Raw genomic sequence first — 24,238 nt, forward strand, 5'->3', positions numbered from 1 at the left:
GTTTAACATAATGTTTAGGTAACTTTTTGTATGTGGTTACTCAGTAGCATTAACTTTCTGTGTTTTGTTGTGGTGACTGCTGTGTGTCTAAAGTTACTCAGGTGTAAGTCTGTGTAGTTAAACTGTCAGATTATACTGACTGTGTAGGAAAAACATCAGGAAGTGAGTTTACTACATTAGATTCAGTTTTATAATTTCTCCTGGGCTGTAGTTGTTGGATTTCTTGGTGTCAGGGTCTTTATTTCTACTTTAATCAGATTTGATGTGCTAATGTCTGATTGTTACCACTATTTGTCTCTTTCTCTGTGCTGACGTGCGTTCGTATGATTTTTTCTATCAGCCATGAATCTATCAGGGGCTGAAGGGCTGAAGCTGAAGCTGAGGTTGAAGATAAGGAAGTGAAACAACTGGAACTCATCTTACAATCTGATGACTGGTGTCAACCACAGTTTATGGTGTCAACGGAAGTAAGACCTGTGGTATGGAGCAGAATATTAGATGCCTTTCTTCCGGATGCGGAGAAGAGAGACTAGATAACAACATCCTTAATTCTTTGATGAGATGTGATGATGAAGTTATAAACCACCGTCAGTTCAGTTTCCTCTCATGAGATGTCAGTAAAACAGAACTCTGTATTCCTGTCCTTCAGTCAGAACACAGAAACACACAGTCACTTTTGAGGTGCATTGTGAACACATGGGAATCTAAAGAGTGTAAAAGTTTGAGAGAACAGGGGTTTACTTACTGAACAAACTGGATACCAGCTCCTCTGGGTCTGTAACTGAAGAGCAAACTTCAGGGTGAACTCACAACTAACGAAAACAAACTAGCAATACAATTTTAAAACCTTCTCCGTCGACTTAAAATGACAGAGTCAGAGTAAATGTCAGAGGACTGAGTGAACACGAAGTAAATAAAGCTCCAGGTTTCCTCCAGTAAATCTCTCTCTCTAGTCTCAACTGCTGCCTGTCAATCATCTGAGAGTCTGCGTGTCAATTAAACAGACACGCCCCAAAACCTAACATTTTATAAATTACGATATGATTTTAAGATGGATAACCAGATCTCTGATAAGAAGGAGGGTTTCTAGAGAATGAGACCGTAATCCCCCGGGGAAAACGTTTCAGTAATGAGTATTTCATGGGAGAGGTCGGCGTCATTTGAATTTTGAATAAGGAGCTAGAGATTTCTTGGAGCCAACTTGAGCCAGCCCCTACCAGATCTCTGTGGTATTAAACTTACAAGGCACTTCCGCATAGGCTTCATCTTTTGGAGCCGGATGCTTCTTTCACTTTTTATAAACAGTGTATGGTCAGACCTGAACTTAACGCGGGCCACTTGTGATCAGAAGGACAGATGTTAATACCTGGTCTGAACAGCATTTATACATTAGCTCAGTAATAGAATATCCAGGGTTTACCTAGCCATTGCTCAATGCATGCTGGGATAGGCCCCAGTGCATTACTACCTTGCACAAGATTTTATCTTTTGTGTACGCATCTGAGCAACAGCTCCATCTCTTACTCTGGCCACGGTTCATTTCTCACTGCAGAATATGTGTATAAAAGTATCTGAGTTTTTGAGCTGAATGAGGACAGGATCACAGTTACTGATGCAAAATGAACAGCAGTTCTAAGTGGTCTCTTATGCTGTGAGGCCCTTCAAGATAATGGGGAAAGCCGACTGTTGTTCAAAGCCTCTCATCACAAACGGCATGAAGTCGGCCAATATCACAGTTTGTAGCAAACCTCATTCTCCTGCATATGCTTCTTTGACATTATCTAATGAGCAGTTGTCTGCAGCTCACAGATATGGAGCCAAACAGGAAACGGGTGGATTCAACCGTGCGTGTTCTGCTGGGATACGCAGCATATAATGCAAACAGAACAACACACAGTTATCCTGAAAGTGTGGGTGTGAACTTCAGGAACTTTAACTTGGAGCTGGCGGTTGGAGAGAATGATGAGGACCTGATGGTGCTGCTGCAGACTCAAAGGTTAGACTCATAATTTGGTCACTGATGGTTTCAATAAAGACCGCAGTCTTCTTCTGTGCACCACAGCTCATCAACATCACCTATTCTAAATTTGACACCGCATGTCTGTTGGTATTTATTTTATTTCTTAAATCATTCAGAGTGTACTGCACGTGGGAGGGTTTCTGCACCGTTTACCCCTGCACTCTGCTGGAACTTGTGTTTTCGATGATAAGGCAAGGGAGGGGGCAGCTTTTTTTCCCCAAGGTTAGACATGCATTTTCCATTGAGATAAGCTGTGGTGCTTTCTGCTCTTCTGTTGCACCAAGGTCAGGATTGGTTTTGATGATACAGAAAATCTAATTTTATTTTCTTCTCTTACAGGGTCCTCTGTACTGAGTGCATGCTGAACTGTTTTGGCAGCAGTGCTGTGGGGTATAGAGTTAAAGATAACCCCACATTAACTCAGTTTACTGTCCTTACCTCAAATTGTGCAAATGGGAAATTGAACCTACATGGAAGAAAACAGGACATCGTGGATATCAAAAGTAGATTGGGTAGAAAATGTGAACCCAAAAACTGTCTTGTTGTAAAAAGAGAAGGGGATGGGCTTGTGCTCTTGAGTAAAACAAAGTGCTTTGTGTATTATACCTCTGTCAAGGCAGTGTCAAACAGCCACAATGTATAGAGCCTAAGCATCTTTTTAAAAGCAGAATGACATGTGAGTGAGCATTTAATGAAGCATAAAAGGTGGAGGCTGCACAAGAACGAAGGATTAGAGGAAAAAGTAAATATTCCTCCAGCAAAATGTTGGATCACCCATAAAAAAAGCAACTTTATCTTTAGCCTTTCTTGTCTTGTTACTAAACCTACAATAAAACAATACACATTATATCTAGTCCATCTACTTGGTCTTAGGGCAAAGTTGGAGAGCGGAAGATGTGTTAGAGTCACACTTATGCTCCTGGAGTTAATGTGAGCTCACCTGTGCACATGTGCAGTAGAGTAGTACAGCAGGGGTTTCCAACTTTTTTTGGCCAGGAACATCTTAAAGAGGAGTATTCTTATTATAATTATGCAGATTAAGCATATGCTTACTGCTATATGATTAAATGTTATTGTAAAACTTTTGAAACAACACACCTCAGACTTGTGTCATAGCGACAAACACAAACTGTCCCATTGTTTTACTCAGTCTGGGACTCTTTATAATGCGTTGATCTCTTCTCCCCACACCTATTTACTTTAAAAGTCATGAGTCATTATTCGTGTGAATAATCTAGCACACTGCTGCGGCCTTGACTGAACTACATTACTGATGCATGACTCATGAGGTTGAGTGGGTTAGTAAGCTAACTCCCAGGGCTTGCTAATGCTCGGGAAGTTTAAAAAGTGACAATAGCAGAGGATTCAGAAAACCCCAATCTGTGTAATGGAGTAAGAGGGGTGGTAATGCCCCTTCCTCTTTCTCGTGTAAATACTATATGCAAGTTCACTGTGGAGTTATTCAAGGGTAACATAGGAATTCTTTCTAATGTCTTTACAGGTTTTTTTTGCAGAATACCACTACATCGCTTATATAAAGTTTTTGTCCCCAGGGAGAGCTATGTGAAGTCTGATCAATTGCAAAAGTTTGAGAATAGAAACAATCAGGGGGGTGCAGCGTTAAAAATAAGTGATACCAGACCACTGTAGCCATCTAGACTTGAAGATAGTGCCTGGAGGCAGCATTGGGTGAGACTAGTTAAACACGATCTCTGTCCAAGCTGTTGAAAGTCAAGTTGCACTGTGTTGTAGATGAATAGTGATGTATGAGCACTGAATCAAAACACACATTTAAATATAATTTGTATATAAGGTTGTTTTGTGATACAGACCATCGATGTGCATACATATGCAGGGTGTCCTCATTTCCGCCAATAGTCCAGTCTCAATGGCAAACAAGGGGCAGCCTTATCTTGTTCCTCTTTCTGGAAATATTTGTATAACTTTCATTATTGCATTCTATTCCAATGATTCCTGTGTTCTTTTCAATGAGAGACCTACTGTTGATGACTGGCTTTGTTCCTTCATATGGAGTAACAGAGACCAAAATGTAAGATTGCTGTGGGAAGTTGATATTTACCAAATACCAGATGATATCACTATTCATATGAGAGATATTGATGATGGGCTAATGTTTTTTTAAGAATTGCATAACTCTTAGTGCGAGCTGTGATTACGCAGTTCGACTGTGCCAGGTGTTGAGGAGTTTTTGACCATCCTCACACTTTACTGTTTATGTCACTATATATTATGTATATTGTATATTACATTATATCTGTACAGGAGAATAGAACCTGTCTAATTCCACAGATACTCCCTCCTCTCTTAGCAGTACCCAAGGTCAGGTTCTACATGAAGGACAACAGTTCATTTTAGTGTCTACGCTGGAACTTTCATATCTAACCCAGATGCGCCAGAACGAGATGCACCAACTTCAACTCTCACCCACTTTTGAGTATTTTATCAGTGTCAAGACGTAATGACACAATGTGATTTAGGAATGCATGCTAGGATGGGTTAAGTATCCAATAGGATGTGAACACCTACATGTAATATAGAATGACGGCAATTCTAGCCCTTCATGGATGTGCTGTTAGAATGGGTGACGCAGGTAGGTCCAACCCTTCTCCTTTGATGTGGATAATGTGCGCCGCACGATGATGTGCGCCGCAGGATGATGTGCGCCGCAGGACGATGTGCGCAGTAGGATGATGTGGGGTTATGATGATATGCGCTGCAGGATGATGTGCGCCCCAGGACAATGTGCTCGGCAGGATGACGTGCGCTGCAGGACGATGTGCACGATGATGTGCGGTGATGATGATATGCACCACAGGATGAGATGCGCTGCAGAATGAAGTGCGCTGCAGAATGATGTGGGTGATGATGATATGCGCCACAGGATGAAGTGCTTCGCACGATGATTTGCGGTGATTATGTGCGACAGGATGATGCGCGCCGCAGGACAATGTGCGCCGATGTGCGCACATCATCCTGCAGCGCACTTCATCCTGTGGCGCACTTCATCCTGTGGCGCACATCATCGTGCGGTGCACTTCATCCTGGGCGCACATGTATTGCGCCTTACGATGATGTGGACAATGTGTGCAGCAGGACAATGTGCGCTGATGTGCTCACCTCATCATGCGCCGCACATTATCTTGTGGCGCAACTCATCCTGCAGCGCACTTCATCCTGCAGCGCAGATCAAAGGAGGAGAGTTGGACCTAGAGCTAGAAGTTCCACCCCACATAACAGCCTATTGATTAATTTTGATATTTTGACATTTAACAAGACTGGACAAAATCGATTTATGTATGTGGGTCTAGATACAGCATTAAAGTCATGAAGTTATTTTGAGAAGTGATGGCCTATTTCAATGGCAAGATAAAAAAAAAGAAAAAAGAATCAACAGAACAATACGGAAGCGTATTGCATTCACTTTTATTTCTAATTTTTTTGGCCATTTGTCTCGGAATTTCCGAGATAATTATCCTAGAAAAACAGAAAAAAAAAATAATTGGTGAAGAGAATGTAACAGGATTCTGTAGAAGAAAGCTCATTTTAAGTTCTAAACATATTTAGGATCTTTGATTTTTTCTCTCTTTCACTTTCTGTACGTCCTATAGCGACCATAACATTATGCAAATTAGGCGATGACGTAATTTAGCAACATCTAGCGACTTTTAGGACAGCCAATAGCTACTTTCCTGAGGAGTTGGCAACACTGTGTGTGCGTCATCAGTGTCAAGCGCCAGGCTCGGAGTGAGCAGAGCTATTCGATGCTACTTTAGGGGTCGTGGGAATTTAGGGACAGTCGAGATAACCCCTTTGCGATTGTTTATTAAATGACCTGATGTCATGCCTAAATTAAAGTGTATTAAGTCCGAGTATTATTTCTGTTGTAGATGAAATGCTACCACTCTTGTCTTGCCTTATAGTTGGTTATTAGTTTTGGTTTGGTAGAGAGAGAGAGAGATCAGCCACTCAGACGTGATAGTCTGATCATGTCCCGCCTTCAGCTCAACATGATTGACAGATCACTCCGCACCTGCATGCTCGATGATGTGTGGGTGTGTGAGAGAAGGAAGAGACATTCTCGTGTGGGAGCGATTAGAATAGGGAGTGGAGTTGAGACACATCGGAAGTTTGTTAAAGTTGGTGGAGCTTTGAGTGCAGCGAACCGAGAGACAGAGGGGGTCTGGAGCTTTTCACTGATCTCGGTAAACTAATGATCTGCAGCTAATGTGGCATGGTGTGTACATGTGCTACGAGGCGGTATGGGTATAGCCTGTTGTAGAGATGCTGTAGAGAAATTAGTTGTTCAATTCAGACTGCGAATTATAGAAGCAAGTGTTTGGTAACGCTGCTGAAATAGTAAGACTTTTTAATGCAATTTAGCTGATACTGTAGCAACTCTTTTGTTTTCAAGTTACACATTTTCGATGTAATAAAGTCAGTGTTAACTGGTTAGTAGTACACACTGACAGAAGATGTTAAAATATTCTATTGATGTTCATTATTATTGTACTTTTATTTTTGAAGATGTACTCTCACAATTATTAATATCATTACTGAGCCATGGGTAACACCTGTGTTATCATTTTTCCTAATACTGATAAAGGTGATACTTAATACTTTTGTCATTATGGTTCTATTAAGAAGTCATGGTTAATTAGTATTATAATTTGATGTATGCGGGGGATGATTCATATATTGATGTTGAGACTTGAACTTGAATTAGGAGTACAATGCAAGGCCTGAACATGTTATCATTAACTGTTGTACGGTACGTTTAACTTACTGTTATGTGAGTGTTATGCTTAAGTAGGATTGTTGTGAAACCAAAAGATCAAACCAACTCTTAAATTACTGTTGCAAAAAACAGGTTTAAAGACGACTGATGTAAAACCACAGATTTATTTTAAAGGGCCCACTTTTATTTTCATATAAATGTTTTTCCAAATGCTTGTGAATTATCACCTGCCACTTTAAGTTAGTAAAGTTACATTTTCCATTTAATTGTTTGTGCATTGTGTGTACTTTTATTTATGGCTATTACAGTCTATGTCCCTAAGCTCCTCATCGGAGCTAGATCGTAACCTGGCCACAAGTGGGTTACAATTTGCCTTTGTGAAGGGTTTGTGTTTGTAATACTAGCTGGTGTTGCTCTGCTCAGTAAAATCTGTGTTTTAAGGTGTATAGTTGGTATTTATGTAACGTGAGCAGAAGAACTAAAAGCAGAGTTGATGAGTGGTGGTAGTGATGGCGCCATGGGATATTGCAGGTCTGTGTCTTTAATTCTCAGTCATTTGTTTCTTTAGTGTGATTTACCTTTCTTTAGATTATTTTATCCCTTTTCTCTGCTGTTTGCAGTGTGTGTTTTGCAGTGAGGTTGCGACCACTTGCCCTGCAATAGCCCTGGTTGTTTTGACCTACCTCAACTTAATAATATGCAGTGTATGCTTGTCTAGATTTCAATTTTCCCAACTTTTTCTATTTGGTATCGAAATATACATTTTTATAGAAAAACCTATTAAACAATTGTCTTAAAAAATAAACTTCTGATCAAATAAACATTGTTATATTTTATAAATGAAAACACACGGCTGTATTCACTTGTGTACTGATCTGTGTATTTATGGGGAACCCTCTTGTAAGAGATTGGTATAATTGCGGGGATTGATCAGGTTTATCCTGGTAGCATTGCTTATTCTTTGAGCGGAAGTCCCAAAGAAGTTTGTTGTGTTAACAATCAGTCAAGTAAGATCTCTTTCATCCAATTCAGTTACATTTGCTTTTACTGTTAGTCTTCTGCCCCTTTCTCTCTTTCCTGTGCGTTTCATAATATATTCATCCTCTAGCTAAGTCGGGGAGTATTTATTCTTCTAAATTATACAAAATTAATGCAGATGAGTAATTTGTCCTTTCAAATTAATTAGTTCTATGTAATGCCACTTATTTTGATCGACAGGCCACATTTAAACAGAAATTAACCCTTTTTTAAACAGCACAGGGGCATATTTGTGGGGTGTATTGTTTTATATACCAGTGGCAGAATGAAATGTACTCCTGGAAGTCCAGTCGGAGGAACAGGTTCATGTTTTCAGAGGCTTATTAGATGCCAAAGCACAGTGGCTTTTAATACTCACAGAGAGGATTTTACTGTGGACAGTTTTATCTTTCACTGCAATGATGCCGAAGTACACCACAGAATATAAAGGATTCTGGATGCCCTACAGCAGGTGCTGAAAAATATGAATATAAGTATTATCTGTACTATGTGTGCATATATATTTTATTTTAGAGGCAAAACATGCAAGCATAACCCCGAACCTGCACCCTGCATCAAAGGCTTCTTTGCATTCCCCGAGAAGGGAAGTTGTTTTTGTGACTCCCTGTTCTGCTGGGCTCAGTGTTTCTGTGTGGGGAGTGATGAGAAGTCACATAATAATCAACCCCATCTTAATAATAGCTACGTACATATTCTACAAACATATGTCTGTCTGCTTCACCCTTAGCATGCAGAGTTTCTGTGTCTTGGGGAATGTGTTGTCAAATTTGGTGTGATTTGGACAAACGACATATGCAATGGTAAAAAAAGTTTCATAAATGGGTGCCCAGCGCTCTGTAGTGTCAGTGGAGGTGGGGGACTGGGCTTAAAGACGAGTTGAACATGTCTTTTTGTATGTCTTCGGATTAACTACAGCAGTGGTCTGCAGATAGGTAAACATAATACCTATTACATCTTGCAGACAAACCAGGTAGGATGAACAAAAAGGTTTCTAGCTTCACTCTGGACCATAGACTGTTTATAAAAGCTCTGCACACAATGTCCAGCACACAAACAATAAAAAGTGAAAGTATATTTTAGAACAGTTTGAGAAGGACACACTAATGGTTAGGAATAATTCTAATAATTCTGAAGTAGCTCTGAAGCATAACCACAGGTCAGCTAAACTGTCCATTCCAAACAGGCAGGTGGAAAACAGGCACTGCAGTAGTTGATTGCAAATTAAATTATGGATAGTTTTATTCCACAATTCAAAATAATAGGCGTCTACACAGGTCGAGATCTTTCAACTGTTCATTTATTTCCAAAAGGCTGCATATACATTTGCAAATTCTACTGTACAGAAAACATCCAAAATGTCCATAATTATAGATACAATATACCACAAAGCTGCCCTGGCATTACCAAACATAGATGTTCAGCACTAGAAAAGCTCTGCAGCCTATTCAATATTATAATCTTAAATACTTTTCAACTAATACCTTTAAATGTGTGTCAGTAAGATTAAATGTTCAGTTTTTTTTTCATCCCCATCTGTCCCTTACAACATTCACCATTTACAGTAGTTAAACAAGGCACAAGAAAAGTGATATGAAGCCATAGGCCATGCGTTGAGCTAAGAAGAAGCGCATGGGTCCCACCAACTCAGGTGACAAAATATCATGGACGCTATAACAGTGACATTTTTGTCTCATGAAACAATGTTAAGTCTTATAACAAAGCATTATACGCACATAGTGAGAACATGTTTGTGAATGTTTGTGTCTGGTTCACTTTTTAAATAACAGAATTTCAACAGGTTCATGAGTAGACATAGCTGAAACACATCCAGGAGGAAGGTGAGAGCTGGGTGTGATGATGGGTACCGCACAGACAGGGAACTCTTGATGCAACATAGGCCACTGCGAAGCGATAAAAAAGCACACATCTCCATTTTTTGACACTCTTTGCTTGCAGGTATGAGAAGCAGAATCCAGTTAGTCACAATAACAGAAGCAATCGTGTCCAGGAAAAAAATGATTCTTCACTTACCAGTTTAAATCACATCAAAGACCAGTATAATCTGATTATAAATGGATGGAGATGACGGAGAGAGATAAAAAGAATGGTTCTTCATCAGGGCAGAATAAAAGCATTCACATATATAATGTCAGTAAACCTCAGTGGTGTGTTTAAAATCACTGTATCGTTTCTGATAAACCATCGGGACAAAATCAAAATTCATTTAGATCTCATGGCAAAAACCACAGAACCTCCTTCCAGCTGGCTGCATTATGCAGTAGAAATTCAAAGAATCAGCTCTGAGGTCGAAAGAAACGCTGTATTTTGAGGCAAAATTGGCCCAGGTGTGAATAAAGCAAAGAATAGACTCAACTGGGCTCTTCAACATTAGATGCGTTGTGCGCCAATGAAGAATCCCTCTCGAAGACCATAAGTTAATTTGTACCACATTTATCATAAATGCACGTGGATCCAATACGGTGAATAGCAATCTGATTTACTTACTAAGTCATTGGTAATATTGGGTAATGTCACACTCTTACCACGAGGATCACTGACGTTAACCAGCAGTGCAGTTCATGAACGTGCTCAAAGAGCCCTGTTCATTGAACGCATTCATGTTTTTGGTGTACGGTGAAGCAGAGCAGCTTTATTTGCAACTGCTGATCTTTCACTCTCATGGGACTGAATGATGCTCGTGTCTTAGCGCCCCATAAAATGAAAGTCAATTTCCGCCTTACAAAATGAGAAACCTTTAGAGTGAAGCATCCCTGTGAAAGCATGCAGTTGTAGCCCAAAACCTCCAGATATCAATAGTACGTAGGTGAAAATGACGAGAGCCTCATTAAACTAGAGTCAGACAGGTTTTAGTATGAAGACCCCCTGGTGACGACTGGGAAAAAAATAAGTGTCCACAAGATAAGTTGCGGATGCTACTTGTTTATTTATTTTTTGGCCATGAGATAATAACTTGTAACAACAAGATAATAACATGTGGGCGGAAAAAAAACTATTTAACAATAAAAGTGACCTGTGAATGCTAACGCTGTGTTTCCAACACAAAACTGAGGTGTGTAGTGACAAAATGTCTTCCTGGGTGAGACCAACATTAATGTAATAAGTCCCGTGTCCCTCTGCTCTGCTGCTCTGGACCAACATTATCCTATCGAGAGCCAAGGTCGGTGAGCCTCTGTTCCACTGGCTCCAGTAACTCAATACAAATGTCCCAGTCAGCATTTCTTGCATCCGAATAATGGATTGTGTTCGTTTTCCCGAGGTTTACATTCTGAATCAGGACCCACTGCTGTTCGAAATTGAAGCCATTGGGATTCTTACAAAGTTAAACAATGTTTACTTTGTGAAAAACTCTACAGCTTCCATGTGAATTTACTCTGAATTATTTGTATGAACAGACTTAGGCTACTTCCACACAACTAAGTTTTCCTTTGAAAACACATTAAGTCTACTACAGATATACATGGCATTCACACCACTCTCTAGTAAGTTTTGGAAATGTTGCTGGCCCCGTCTTACTTTGAAACTGCGGGGCAGTGTTTTTGTCTGGATGGGCAGAAACAGAGATGTTTAACATAGGAGCTCACAACTGCTTGCTGATTTTTTTTGGGGGGTTCTTCATGCTCCTATCCCACCACGGCATTTATCAGCCTCGGCTACCAGTGTAGAATGCAACAAGGATAAGCCAACTACAAGCAGCTGTTAGCAAAGACAACCCTGTTGTTGTAGTGGAATTCTGAATATTTGCAATATTACTTATTACACATTACTAGGACACAAACTATTATTCAAGCAATCAGCGACAATTCCTGTGTCCATTGGGACACACATGCCTAGTGTGTGTGATTTGAAACATGAGATGTGTTAGCAGAAACAGAAACGCAGTAGTGTGGACGTAGCCTTAATTACCTTCAGCAAGGAGGTTATATTCTCATTTTGTTTGTCAATTTGTTAGTCAGCTAACTTAATGGAAGGAGATGGTATGGGTCAGGGCAGAACCCATAGAATGTTGGTACAGATCCAAATCAATGGGCATATCAAGGAATTGTGTTGTCACATCCTCATAGTATCAGCTGCAATGGAGAAAAACACCAAGTTAGAGATCTCTTACATTATTATGAGAACTGTGGCAGGGCAAAGTAGAATGTGGTGGGCCATAGGATGGGAAACTCTGGCGAGAAAGGCCATTTGCTTTGAAGGTGTGTGCTCTCAGAGAACCCTTCTAGGCTTTAAATGTGAATTGTTTATAGAAAGTGTTGTATGACTTCATTTGTTTTCAGATTGATTGATTGATTTTGAACACCATCACAATGAGTGTCATGTAGCATTGCCCCGCACAACGGACTGGACCTGTAAACTGTTGCACTATACTGTGTCTTAACACTAAATAAGTAGAAGCAGAGGTGAAGCTGTTCCACAATCAGGAGGACAACTGTGCATCAGATCATGTTTTTATTTTGCACAACATCCATTCATCTTTGACAGCATCAAATCCAAATTGCTGCCATATTGGCACAGTTGACAGTGTATCAAGTCCCCCTGCTGAGACGTGACCTCCTTCCTGTTTCCTGCCTTGGCTCAGCAGTAAATTGTACACGGCTCATCAGACTTGAGTCCTTTTAACAACAAACAATATAATGTTAATCACGTCATAGTATTACTTGTACTAATGCAATAAAAAGATTTAGTGCCGTGATGCCACTGGTACAGGTTGCTGATGAAGCCCCCGAATAGAGACACACCAAGAGTCTCCTGGTGGCAACTTGCTATTTATTACTCCTTCATGACCATGTATGCTTAGTGTTGATTTGGACACGTATGTGACTCTGTATTGTACTGTATTCCCTTCGAGTTTGTTTGTTTTATAGTCCCAGTTCATGTGCACATGAAATGTGGACATGCAATGAGGGGTTTGGGGTGATGGTTGGTGTGTCATAGAATGATATGAGGAGTATGTAACGAGTGTGAGCGGGGGGAGTTGGGTGATAAGGTGTGGCGATGCCAGGGAATTCGTTTTTACAGCTTCCTCATGCTCTATCTATTGGTAGAGGAAACTGTAATGAACTGCAATGTCAAGGCTTGAAATATCACACTGCCACACTCACAACTATGCTATTTTTCTTGCGCACACATTACATCTGCATGTGCCATCCTTCAAGGTTGGAATGGGGCTGATACCGATTTTTTTTATCTCTATAAATGATGATGTAACACTGTTTGTCTATCAGAAGTTCCAAATCACTATATATCTGTTGGATCTTTATTTCATAAGGGATGCAAACTGGTGAATTTCAAGATATTGGCTTTAAAAGTTCACAATCACAACATTTAAGCAATCAGCAGCTTCCTTTGAAACTTATAATACTAGACGTCACAAAAGTAAACTCTGAGTCCTCATTTACTCAGATATATGATTTAGAGGGAAAAAATAAATTAGATTGAACACAGGCGACTGTAAAATGATGCCACAGTTGTATTACCTTCTTTGCATATAATAATAAACTTTTATGCAAGTATGTCCAGCTGGCTAGGTGAGCCGGCAAGGGTTCCGCGGGAAAAGGAGCTCCCATCTCTAATCACACAGATTCACTAAATTACGGACACCACCACCACCCCTCTTCCTTCTCCTCCTCCTTCTCCTCCTCCTCTCCCACTCCCCCTCTAAGCTCGATATGAATGTACAGGGCAAAACTTAAAACAAAGAATATTTCAATATATATTTAACCCAAAACTTGAGTGGAAAGGTGGACGAAAAAGAAAATGTACAGTCCATCCTCAAAGAGGGGGAGTAGATCCACAGCAGGCATCGGCTCGCTTCGACCCATCGTGACGGGTCGGCTGATTGCCACTGTCTACTCACCAACAACCTCATGACCTTCCGGCGGACTGCCACAGTGTGTTGTCCATCACTGGCCGTGCACGTGCACAGATACATGTTTGTCACTTTGCACTTGCGGCTTCTTTTCCCTCAGCCTGTATATTCAGGAGCAGAGTCCTCTGTCTTCTCGCCCGTTAGTTTGCCTGTTCCACACAGACTGCCAGCCTCTATGTGATTGAAGTCAGACTCCGGCTCATCCCCGTCCTTGGGGGGGCTTTGGGAGTGGATCTTGCCAATCTCCTCCAGGGCGCTGGCTAGAGAGTCAAGGTCAGCAGTGTCCTGATGGCGAGCCTCCCACAGGCTCAGTATGACTGCAGATGGGCTCTGCTGCTTTGCAAAATAACCCAGGTTTCTGTGGAGGAGCAAACAACAACCCAGGGTCAGAAATCAGGACAAAACTCTTTTTTTATTTGATTCAGATACAGACGATTATGTTCAGAATGTATTTATCTTGTAAAAGACATGAGTCAAACTGACTCCATTTGTTATAATTTCCTTAGAGAGAGCGATGAGAGATGATAAAAGGAAAAGCAGTTCAAAAACTGTGGACTTTATTAAAGGGATAGTTCACAGAAGAATGGAAATTCACTCATTAGCTACTCTCAACTAGCCCGATGGAGGCCCGGGGGAAGTGTTTGAGTCCACAAAACACTTTTGGACATTCAGGTGTAAACAGTGTTGCAGCTTAATCGGATACAATCAAAGTAAACAGGGAGCAATTCTTTAAATGTAAAAGAACCACAGCACGTCGTCCCGTGACCTTCGACGAAATCAGCGAGACTAGAAACACGGTGTGATAACGCTGTATTAAGTTGAATTTGAATATCAGGGCATAGGGCATAGGATTTGGCGGCAAAGATGTTTACACCTGAAACCCGAAAATGTTTTTGTGGTCTTAAATACTCCACCCTCCCTTCCATATCACATTGGAAGAACCCAGGGAAATGTTGTGTGGATGCAGTTCAAGGGGTGTAGCCATGAATTTGCGGTTTCACTTTCTTTAATGTTCCAAAATAGGGCTTTTTATATTTTTACAAAGAGATTTGACAATCATATGAAGGATCGTTAGGACTTCGAGGAGGTTTGTGGATGGCTGGGTGCCAATGTAGTTCCAAATGAAAATCTTTCAAACGCGAATACACACTCTGGCCTCTGTCATTTCTGAAAAAACCCGCTGTGAAATGAATCAAACATTATACTTGCATGTAATATAACTATTATACTACACTATAAAATTACTTCATATCAATTTTTTTTACCATTTTCATCTACGGATTAGTAAAATCTATGAGACACAATCCAACAGTATGGCTAACTGATGGAGCAGTCATTTAGTTACAGGCGGCACGGTCGTGCAGTGGGCACTATCATCTCATGTCATGAAGGTGGTAGGTTCAAACCAGCCAGCCTGTTCTCTCTGTGCCTGCTTAGGTTTCCTGTCACAGACCAACTGCATAACTGACCATTAGTGTGAATGTCAGGTGTCAGCCGTCTGACTGACTGCTGACCTGTCTGCAGTGCCCCTCTCTCACTCTCTGGTAATTATTGGATGGACGGATTGGATTCAACCACACACACACTCTCACACACCCTCACAGACACTACTTGTTAAAATGATACAATGTTTTTTTGTTTTTTTTCAAAGGGATTTGTTAAGCACTCCCTAAATATATAAAGTAATATACAAAATACAACAACTACACGTTACACATGTTATATGAGAGGGAAATCTAAGAAAAGCCACTGTAAGCATAATAAAAATATAACAACCTTCATTGACTGATGCGAGTATTGTGTTTGTGTAGTCCCAGCATGTTTGTGTCATTTTAACTATTTATATCAGCTGTGTAGTAAAGACGGCTTTGCATGGGGGCGCAAGAGCAGCTTTCTGGCTCAGCATGGATTAGGTCTGGAGGTGGCACCAATTTAATATTCATACCAGTAAAGATAACGACTACGTTACTGACACAGGAAGTTTTCCACATCTGCTACTCCCACTAATTTGACAGCACTTGTCTTTGCTGACATTTAAAATGGCAGGAACTGCTCTTCTGCATGGCAGCACCACGGTGGGTACCTTGGAAATTACACTGACATCTTAAAATATCACAAAGCGCATTTAAATGATGTAAGTGGCATAATTACAACAAAATTAGGGATGAATCATTTCAACAGTTGAATGCCAATGAACTACACAGTATGGATAAATATAAAGTCCTTAAGATCTCAAAAGGTCCAAGACTCACATTTCACACTCTGGTTACATTGTTCCTCACACAAATAGGAACTTTAGACAATTCATATTTATATATCTATCACTGGATCATAATATACATTTTATACTCAATGTTTCTCCACATGTCCCAGGAGAATCAGCCCCAAATTAATATTAACGAAGCTCATATGGGCCTGGATCCCCTTTAGTTGACCATTAGTATATCTATTAATTATATCAGTCTGTAACTGTAAATTCATTAAACACAAATTGGATTATCCTGGTGCTGTGAACACAACTATCTGGTTTTACATGTAGCTGAAACAAACAGCGTGACCTTTAAGTCTATTAGAAATATAATCCAGCATAAATTAGCATCAGCATTAATGAGCAATTACTGGCAAGCACAGTTTGGCTGGAATCTCGTTCTCAGGTGCTGCCAAAAAACAAAAAGGAAGCTTGTTGCCATGCCAATGCAGTACACTTCCTCCTTGCATCATGTAGTGATGTGTCCAGACGGAGGCAGTGTTTCACTGCCGCTCCCCGCGACTTCACGGGAGGAATAACAACAGGCAACATTAGAGGCTGCAGCCATTGGTCACATCAGGCTCAGTTCAAAGCCGTTCGAAGTGGAGAGGAAAGCTTATCTGGATAATTTGAAATCCCAGGGGACTCGTAGATACCACTGTCTGATGAATGATGTTCTTAACAGGAGATTATAGCTGCCACAAGGTAAGACGGAGCAAAGACAACAACTGCACTGAGGCAATTTTAGTCCGGTGTATACTACGTAAAAATGCATTTTCATCAGATGAAATAAGAATAATCAATAGTCAGTGTTAACCTATGAGGCTTACAACATTTACATTAACTGGTCAACAGAAAGGCAAGAGGATTGATTTTCTAAATGATATTAAAAACACAATGCACACCATATTCCACAGCACACAACCTTTAACACACTCACTACAGTGCTCTACAGTTACAAATTTTTTCACCAAAGAAAAACAAAGTAACAACAGGCTGTATATATACGCTCACAGGACTGTTATCACTGCAGTCAGCAGGTGTGCACGGCGGGACCACCGCAGAGACAAGTGTGCACAAGGACGTCATGCAATCTCAGAGTGGATGCACATCATACACTCACCGGTCTAAGTGGAGTTTCTGGGCTAAGAGTTGCCAGTCCTTGCCCTTGGCGTTGGCAGTGTCGAAGGTGGCACAGATCCTCTGGCGGATGGATAGGGGGATTTTGAAGGCCTTGGGCCCCGTCTGGGATGTGATGGTGCAGTCTGTCTGCATAAAAAATGGAACCGACTCCTTTTCAGTCTGGATGGAATAAAAACAGCAAAAACAGCCCTACGTTCAGACCAGGTTCAGGGAGGATCTGCAAATGTCACTTTCAATCAACTTTGAGCTTGTTTTAACCTTTTGGGAGAGTGGGTGGTGTTCACTGGGTGAGGATCATTCAGACCGGTATGTTTAACATTTTAAAGGATCAGCGCATAGTCAACAAGTAAGGCAAGGGTGGAGACAACTGGAGTTTGCTCCTGTGTTCAGTTTGAACTCAGATCAGTTATAAATAGATTCCAACAAAAACTAGCTGGTTTGCAAACAACTGAACACCACCCCCCTCCAATTTCGTTGGTCAGAAAAACTCTATTCCAGCACATCCATTTGCAATAACTTCAGTAAACACACACTTCATGGCTCTGCTGAATGTCCCACTGATACTTCCTCCATACTTGAGGCAAGCAACACACTGATTTAAAAGAGATGGAAGCAGTAGAAATAAGTGTCTAAAACATACATTGCAAAATCTGAAATAAGTGAAATTACTATCAAACTTGATGCTTCTGTTAACAAATAGATTAGAGGCAAATTAATCCTTTGCTCTTTAAAACTAAAAAAATTGAAATCTGATTTGCCCCTGTAATCCCCCTGTTCTATCAGAAGTATTGAGAAGGTAGCCATCAAACAATAAATATGACCATTGACTAAGCTTTGCTCAAATCAATAGAGCTAACAGTAAACAGGAAATTAATTCAATGTGCACCTTAATGAATCAGGAATTGTGTTTGGATGTTGGACATATATTTGCCCCTCCGTGTACAGTGTGGCCCCTTAACGGCCCCTGATTTAGAAAAATCCTAGATCCGCCACTGACAGGTGTAAAATTTAAGGTCATTAAAAAACACTTTTAGACCACATGTCCCCTTTCCGGCATCTGCCACCTTGACTCCCTGCACATGGAGAAACAGCGCCCCCCCCCTGTCGTGTCCCATATCAAAGTACCGGCAGACCCGGTCACATTACCAACAGCCGAGGAGCATCCAGCTGCAACAGCTTCAGCAGACATAATTCCACACAGCGGCTGTCATTCCCTGATGTACCTTTCATTTTTATGAAGTGGCAGGAAGTGTTAACCCCACACCCTGAAAAATACTGTCACATTGACATCTCTGTCCAGTTAACTTTTTATCCATCGTTTTTTTCAGTGTGCTCTGCAGCTGGCTCAGGACCTGGACTTCACTTCTGACCATAAAGATGTGCTTAGGCGGCCAATAGAGACACAGACGCACTGTGTTCAGGAGGAGTGGAATAATGTCAAAATGTCAGGGGCTGAGTGCCCTTCAGTTTCAATTGAGTGTACCGTACAGCCCCTTGCACACGATCAACACTACACTGCACTAGACGCAAGGTGGGAATGTAGTTTTACTTCTTGTGTGTAGATATGACATTTGAAGAATAAAAGAGGAAATGATGAATTCCATTTAAAAAGCTAGATCCGTCTTCCTTCACCTCACTGAGACGTTTGATGCAGCAGTGATCATTATGTCGTGATATTAGAGGAGGATTCTTTTCATGTTCCATTTCAAGAATAAAGTTAAAATGTTCAGAATAAAGTCAGCTCCTCTGGTTCATCACATTCAGTCTGAGTGAGCTAACACGGTTTTACATGCTTTTAGTTTAACAATTGATATATTTGCATTTGACCAAGTGTCAAAAACAAAGTGGGGATGATTTGCATTCCACTCACAGGTCCTGCAAACACGTTGAGTCCTTCTTCCTACTTGACAAACCGTAACTAATCATGGAGGTGGGATTAAACCATCAAACCATAGAAGGTCATTTCAAAGAGTATTTCACCTGTGTCTGATTGTAGCAGCACCTGTTCAAATGGCAACCGTGAGGTAGGACGTTCAGGTTCGTGGCTGGCTGTGAAAATGCAGTGTGGTAAAAATCAATGAGTAGCACGCTCTCCTGCTTTACAGACACAAGGACTTCTTGACTGAGGACGTCAAACTCCTCACTGCTCCAGTGGAGCTTCTCAGACGTTGACAGAAGCCTGGTGTTGTGGAGCTATTTGCTGGAACACGTGTAGAACTAAAGAATAAAACAGCTTCATCTTTGCTGTCTCTGTTTAGCATAGATTTGTAAAGAAAGAAAGAAAGACAGAGAGGGAGTCCTCCTCGCCCCATTAATAAACACTGCAAGCTCAGGAGAGCTGGCACTGTGAACACACTCCGGGAAGGTTACGGTAAAAGCTGAGCACCTCCCGCAGCTGCAGGGTCTCACCTCGTCCACGGCCGTGTAGACCTGCAGAATCTGCTCGTGGCCCTTGACCTGGCGCACGCTGATTTTGCAGGAGAGCTGGGTGGTGGCGGGGCTGTATCTCTCCAGAGAGAAGGCACAGTGCAGGGGCTGCTGGTTGCTGCACCAAACTTGGGGGAAGGAGAATTCCTGAGGTGGCAGAGGGAAAAGGAGAAGAGGAAGAAGAGGGACGTCAGGGACAAATGGCCATATGTACAGCCGGAGAGGAAGACTGCTTACATAATTCACAGCCTGAATCCTTTGTACAGTAACAATGTTAGCAGAAGCAGCTTGTGGGATAAGTACTGTACAAAATATATGAGGGAATGTGAGGAACAGGGAAAAAAGATTGCTTTGATGTATAATTAATTTCTGGAGAGAAGGCAGATCTGAGGGAAACGTCCTTGACCTTTACCAGTCTCTGTCTCTGCCTCGTCTGCATATTAAAAGTGACCTGTAAATGATTCCTGGCGAAGACCGCTACATTAAATGCGGCAGGCCACAGCGCCTACTGAAGAATTAACCTGCGTGGCTTTGATCTCAGCCGCACAGCGAAGCTCACCGCAGCAAGATAATGGAGCCGGGGAGCGGTGGCGGACTACAGAGGGGGAGGGGATGATGGACGTAGGAACTCGGCTCTTTAGCACTAAAAGCTGACTTGATGTATGGTGCGCCACGCGCCTATTATTCTACACCTGCTCCGCCAGAGCAGGTTCACCGTGCCTGCCTGCCCGCCATCCCAAGACCCTCATAAATAAAGCTGTAGAGAGTGGGCGTGTTTGAAACGCAGAGCTTTTCACCCTGCATCCACGTCTTTAAGCACCGGCAGAGTACAGTGGGGAAAACCGCTCAGCCGCTCAGCACATGGCAGCAGCAGATACAAAACGGTGTTCTAGTGCCACGTGTTGAATCCTAATGCACCTGCAAGCGAAAACAAACACAGAGACTTTAATCACAAGTCACGTCCATCTTAATGATCATCGTGTGAAAAATGTGGGCGCGAGGAGGATTCACGCTAAAAGGAGCTTTTTTAAAACACAGGATGGTGCAAACAAGCAGGAATATCAATCAAACAAAAAGTAGTTGATTATGATCTGAGAGGAGAGGATCTTCAGATTTGCCTCGTCTTTGTCTGAGCATTTGTGACAAGAGGTAAATGTCACAGCCCCTAACGCTGTAGGAGGTCTGCTTCCTCAACCTGTGTCACTTAGCATCTGACCAGCTGAGAACTGCAGTTGAGACAAGCTGAACTGGTGAGACAGTTCAAGCTGAGGTATCACAGATGCAACGTGTGGTAGCTGCGGCTGACAACAAGACTAGGCTCGGGTCAGCTTGTTTTTCTTCATAATTGATACAAATTTTGTTTTTCAGATTTCATGTCAGTCATTGCTACAATAAATCTACTTAAAATATGCTGCTGCACCTGTTTGAGCAGAGGTGGAGTGGAAGAAAACAGGGGTATGAGGAGAGGAAATCAGTAGCAACTGGACAAAAGAGAAATACATGTGATTTTTTAATAACTAGGTATCTACACGGACAGTCTTTGTAAAGGCTGTTACTGTAACATCCTTGATGTTATTGTGGACAAAGAGAAAAAAGGAAGCAGAGCCACATTATATCAAAGCTAACATGTCTTACTCTCAATGTGTAATACTAAATGCAAATTGTAGTATAACACACTGTTTAAACAGGGAGTAGTCAGTTCCAGGAGTTCACTCAATAAACAGCTACACTTCCTCTGCAGGACACACAAGTGTGTTCTCCTGCTGACAGGTTCATGCAGCACTGCTGACGGCTGGAGCACGGGGACACACGCACCTCTCTAATACACAGCTATGGAGGGCTCAGACTAGAAAATGATAATGTCATAACATAACATACGGAATTAACATACATGGCTCATTTAGATTATTTTACTATTACTTTAAGTCGGAATAAGCATGTTTACACCATTTTCCCAAATTTCAGTTTAATATTTTCGACCTGATTCATACGACAAAACTAGACATTAAATCACAGGCTGTATCACATCTCTAGTGAAATAGATAAGTTCTGACTTATCACTTGTTAGAAAAAACAGATTGTTGCAATTCTTTCATTTAAGGAAATTCACAAGCATATTTTCATTTAATTAAATGTGATTTGTTAAACACAGTGTTTTGTGTATTTCATTCCAGACTCATGCTTAATTTTGCGAAAGAAGAAGAAAAAGAATGAATGAATAATAAATGAACGAGTATTATTTAGTTTTTCACTGCCTTCAGCATGTGGAAAAATTGTGATATTTCCGTGATAAAGAAAACAACTGAGCAGATGAATATTAATGACTCATTGTGGTAGTTGTTTGAAATGAGCATTAACTAATTTAACTTTAAGTTATCTTGTAAATGCAATAAAGTTCATGAGATAATGAATGTATTGTTGTTATTATTATTTATGGCTAATTATGATTGCTGTTTTATTATTTTGTTGCATACTGGGACTAATGTCCCGTCACTGAAACTTAAATAACAACAAACATACATTTTTCTGAAAAAAGCATTAACACTACTTAACATTACAACTATAAAATAATCTGAAAGAGTACCTTATTAGAATGTGTTAGATTTTCCAAAGTCAGTGAAGCCGAACACACAAAGTTAGACTTTGTGTGTTCTAACTTGACTCGAACCACAATCACGTGGAAGCTCGCCTCACACTGTTTATTGATCAGTGAACTCAGAGAGGAGCGCTGCAGAAACAGCACAGTAATTAGCTAAAAAAACAGGATCTTGCAAATGAGCGCCTGATTTACAGATCTATGTTTTGACTTAATGTGCTGTCGGTTATTGCCATGGTTACCTGACATGTGGTAAAGGGTTTGATATTCCACAGGAACTGGGGAACATCCTGGATGGACACCTGGAGGCTGAAGGTGTTCGCTCGGAAAGGCAACAACTTTGGCTCCTCGAGGAGCTGACCCCCTCTGGTCTTCTCTGCTGCCACCACTCCCTGGAGAGGAGGGGAAGCAAAGAATAAGGGGGAGATATTAGAAAGAGGGGGAAACAGGCCAGAAAGAAAAAAAGAGAAAAAGATGAAGAAAGAGAAGTGAGATGAAAGTGAGAGAAATAATAACACCAGAGTGTCCTCCTTTCCCTTTGAGGGTACAACACCTTTAAATACCAGCACAAACTCCTGTTTCTAATCCTTCCTCTGTCACATCCACTAATTGACTCACAAACGTTAACAAAGAAACCATCTGAAAAAAAAGTGACGTTGATTCTGCGCTGAACAAAACCTACTCCAACTTGTGCTCGCACATTAGCCTCACACATTCGCAGCCTCCACTTGACAGATTGAGGCTTGGATGTAATGCCCGGGAAGTGCCTGCATCGAGGGAGGGAGGGGGGAGCAAATGTCCATCTCCCAAATTGAATTTGTGATGATGAAAGAGCACTTTGATTGTCGCCTGTAGGTATTCATCTGTCATCATTGTTCAGTGTCTCTGTGGACTCTGGGAAGGTTCAGAGTCGGGCCTATCTATCCTTAGCCGTCTCAATCACAAAGAGAGGAGACAGGGAACAGAGCTGTGGCTAATGCCGGCCTCTCTGATGGATTCTGACTCAGTCTGTGTGTGCAAGAGCACGCCTATGCATGAGTGTGTGTAGCCTCTGTGTGTGCAGAAAGGTGAACTCATGCCATATTGCATGCTGCCTTAGCGTGAGGTGGGAAAACAATCACTTTACAGCAGATAAAGGACATAAATCACAGGGAAAATAAATGTGAAAGTAGGGAGCTTATATATGACGTTTCTCTACTGCCATCATGACTCTGTCACCGTTAAACACAGAGCCTGTCAGACAGTTTTCTGTAGACTGTGACGGTTCCTTTAATTTGACACATCACATACACCCACAACTGATTTGACTGTTATATCATCTTTTTTTACAGCTGCACAAGTGTTGCAAAGTCAACCATAAATGAGAAATCCCATCAGGAGAGGAGGTATCAGAGGAATTTTCAAATCATTCTGAGCGTTGAGAATGTGAGCGGTCGTCTGAATCGACCATTGTTTTGCGGAATATTCGGTTTGATGAAAAAAGTTAAAAGCTGAAAGCTCAGGTGCAAGAAAATGAAACTAACTAACAAGTCAAAGGTTAAAGAGAATCACTTCAGATTGGATTCATTCAGCATTAGGACGTTTTGTGACGTCCAGGCCTTAGTGTCCTGGACACAGTCACAGAAGCTGCAGTGGTTGAGGGTGTTGCATTTTAGAGGGAACTAACACCGTACACTTTTTACAGATACTTTTAACACATGAGTTGAAGGTTTCTCCACATAAAATAGAAAGAGACTTTTTAGGTGTCTTAGGTCCAGGGAACATTTTCCTAATCTCCATCAACAGCTATCTGAACGCAGACAAATTAAAAAGGCAGGCAGCTGATCCAATTCAGTCAATGTGTTCCAGCTCCTTTGCTCTCCACACCGACTGTTTAGCTGCGGGGAACCAGAGTCTGCTCAAACGTGAAATGGAGACCAGACGGCTTCAGGCCCCAAAACTGTCTGAACATGCAGAATCTGTTTATAGACATTAGCAGGTAGCAAAGTTCGATCTGTGATCATGCTCACATTGATGATTTTGTCTTAAAGCTCTTAGTTCATTTTAAATTACCAAGGGAGGTTATCAAAGGATAGCAAACCGAATTGGACAGACAGACAACCAAGTGCTGTGTGAAAAAACAA

General features: G+C 41.3%; 1 protein-coding gene and 1 long non-coding RNA gene across 3 annotated transcripts in view; one reads left to right on the forward strand and one right to left on the reverse strand.

The window, feature by feature from the left end:
• Positions 1-12,266: 12,266 nt before the first annotated feature.
• unc5db (unc-5 netrin receptor Db) overlaps positions 12,267-24,238 on the reverse strand; it is a 179,101-nt gene continuing 167,129 nt past the window's right edge. For both annotated transcript variants that reach the window (XM_062384865.1, XM_062384864.1), the window contains 4 exons: positions 22,358-22,507; positions 19,502-19,666; positions 17,073-17,251; positions 12,267-14,059 (listed from right to left, as the gene is read on the reverse strand). In XM_062384865.1, coding sequence (XP_062240849.1) covers positions 13,798-14,059; positions 17,073-17,251; positions 19,502-19,666; positions 22,358-22,507 — 756 coding nt within the window. In that variant the 3' untranslated portion in view covers positions 12,267-13,797. The remainder of the gene's footprint in view (positions 14,060-17,072; positions 17,252-19,501; positions 19,667-22,357; positions 22,508-24,238) is intronic.
• LOC133950752 (uncharacterized) lies at positions 16,524-18,707 on the forward strand. Its single transcript, XR_009920413.1, has 2 exons — positions 16,524-16,654; positions 18,421-18,707. It is a non-coding gene; the product is annotated as an uncharacterized LOC133950752 (long non-coding RNA).

This window comes from Platichthys flesus, chromosome 3 (assembly GCF_949316205.1).
Source record: "Platichthys flesus chromosome 3, fPlaFle2.1, whole genome shotgun sequence".
NCBI classification, from domain to species: Eukaryota; Metazoa; Chordata; class Actinopteri; order Pleuronectiformes; family Pleuronectidae; genus Platichthys; species Platichthys flesus.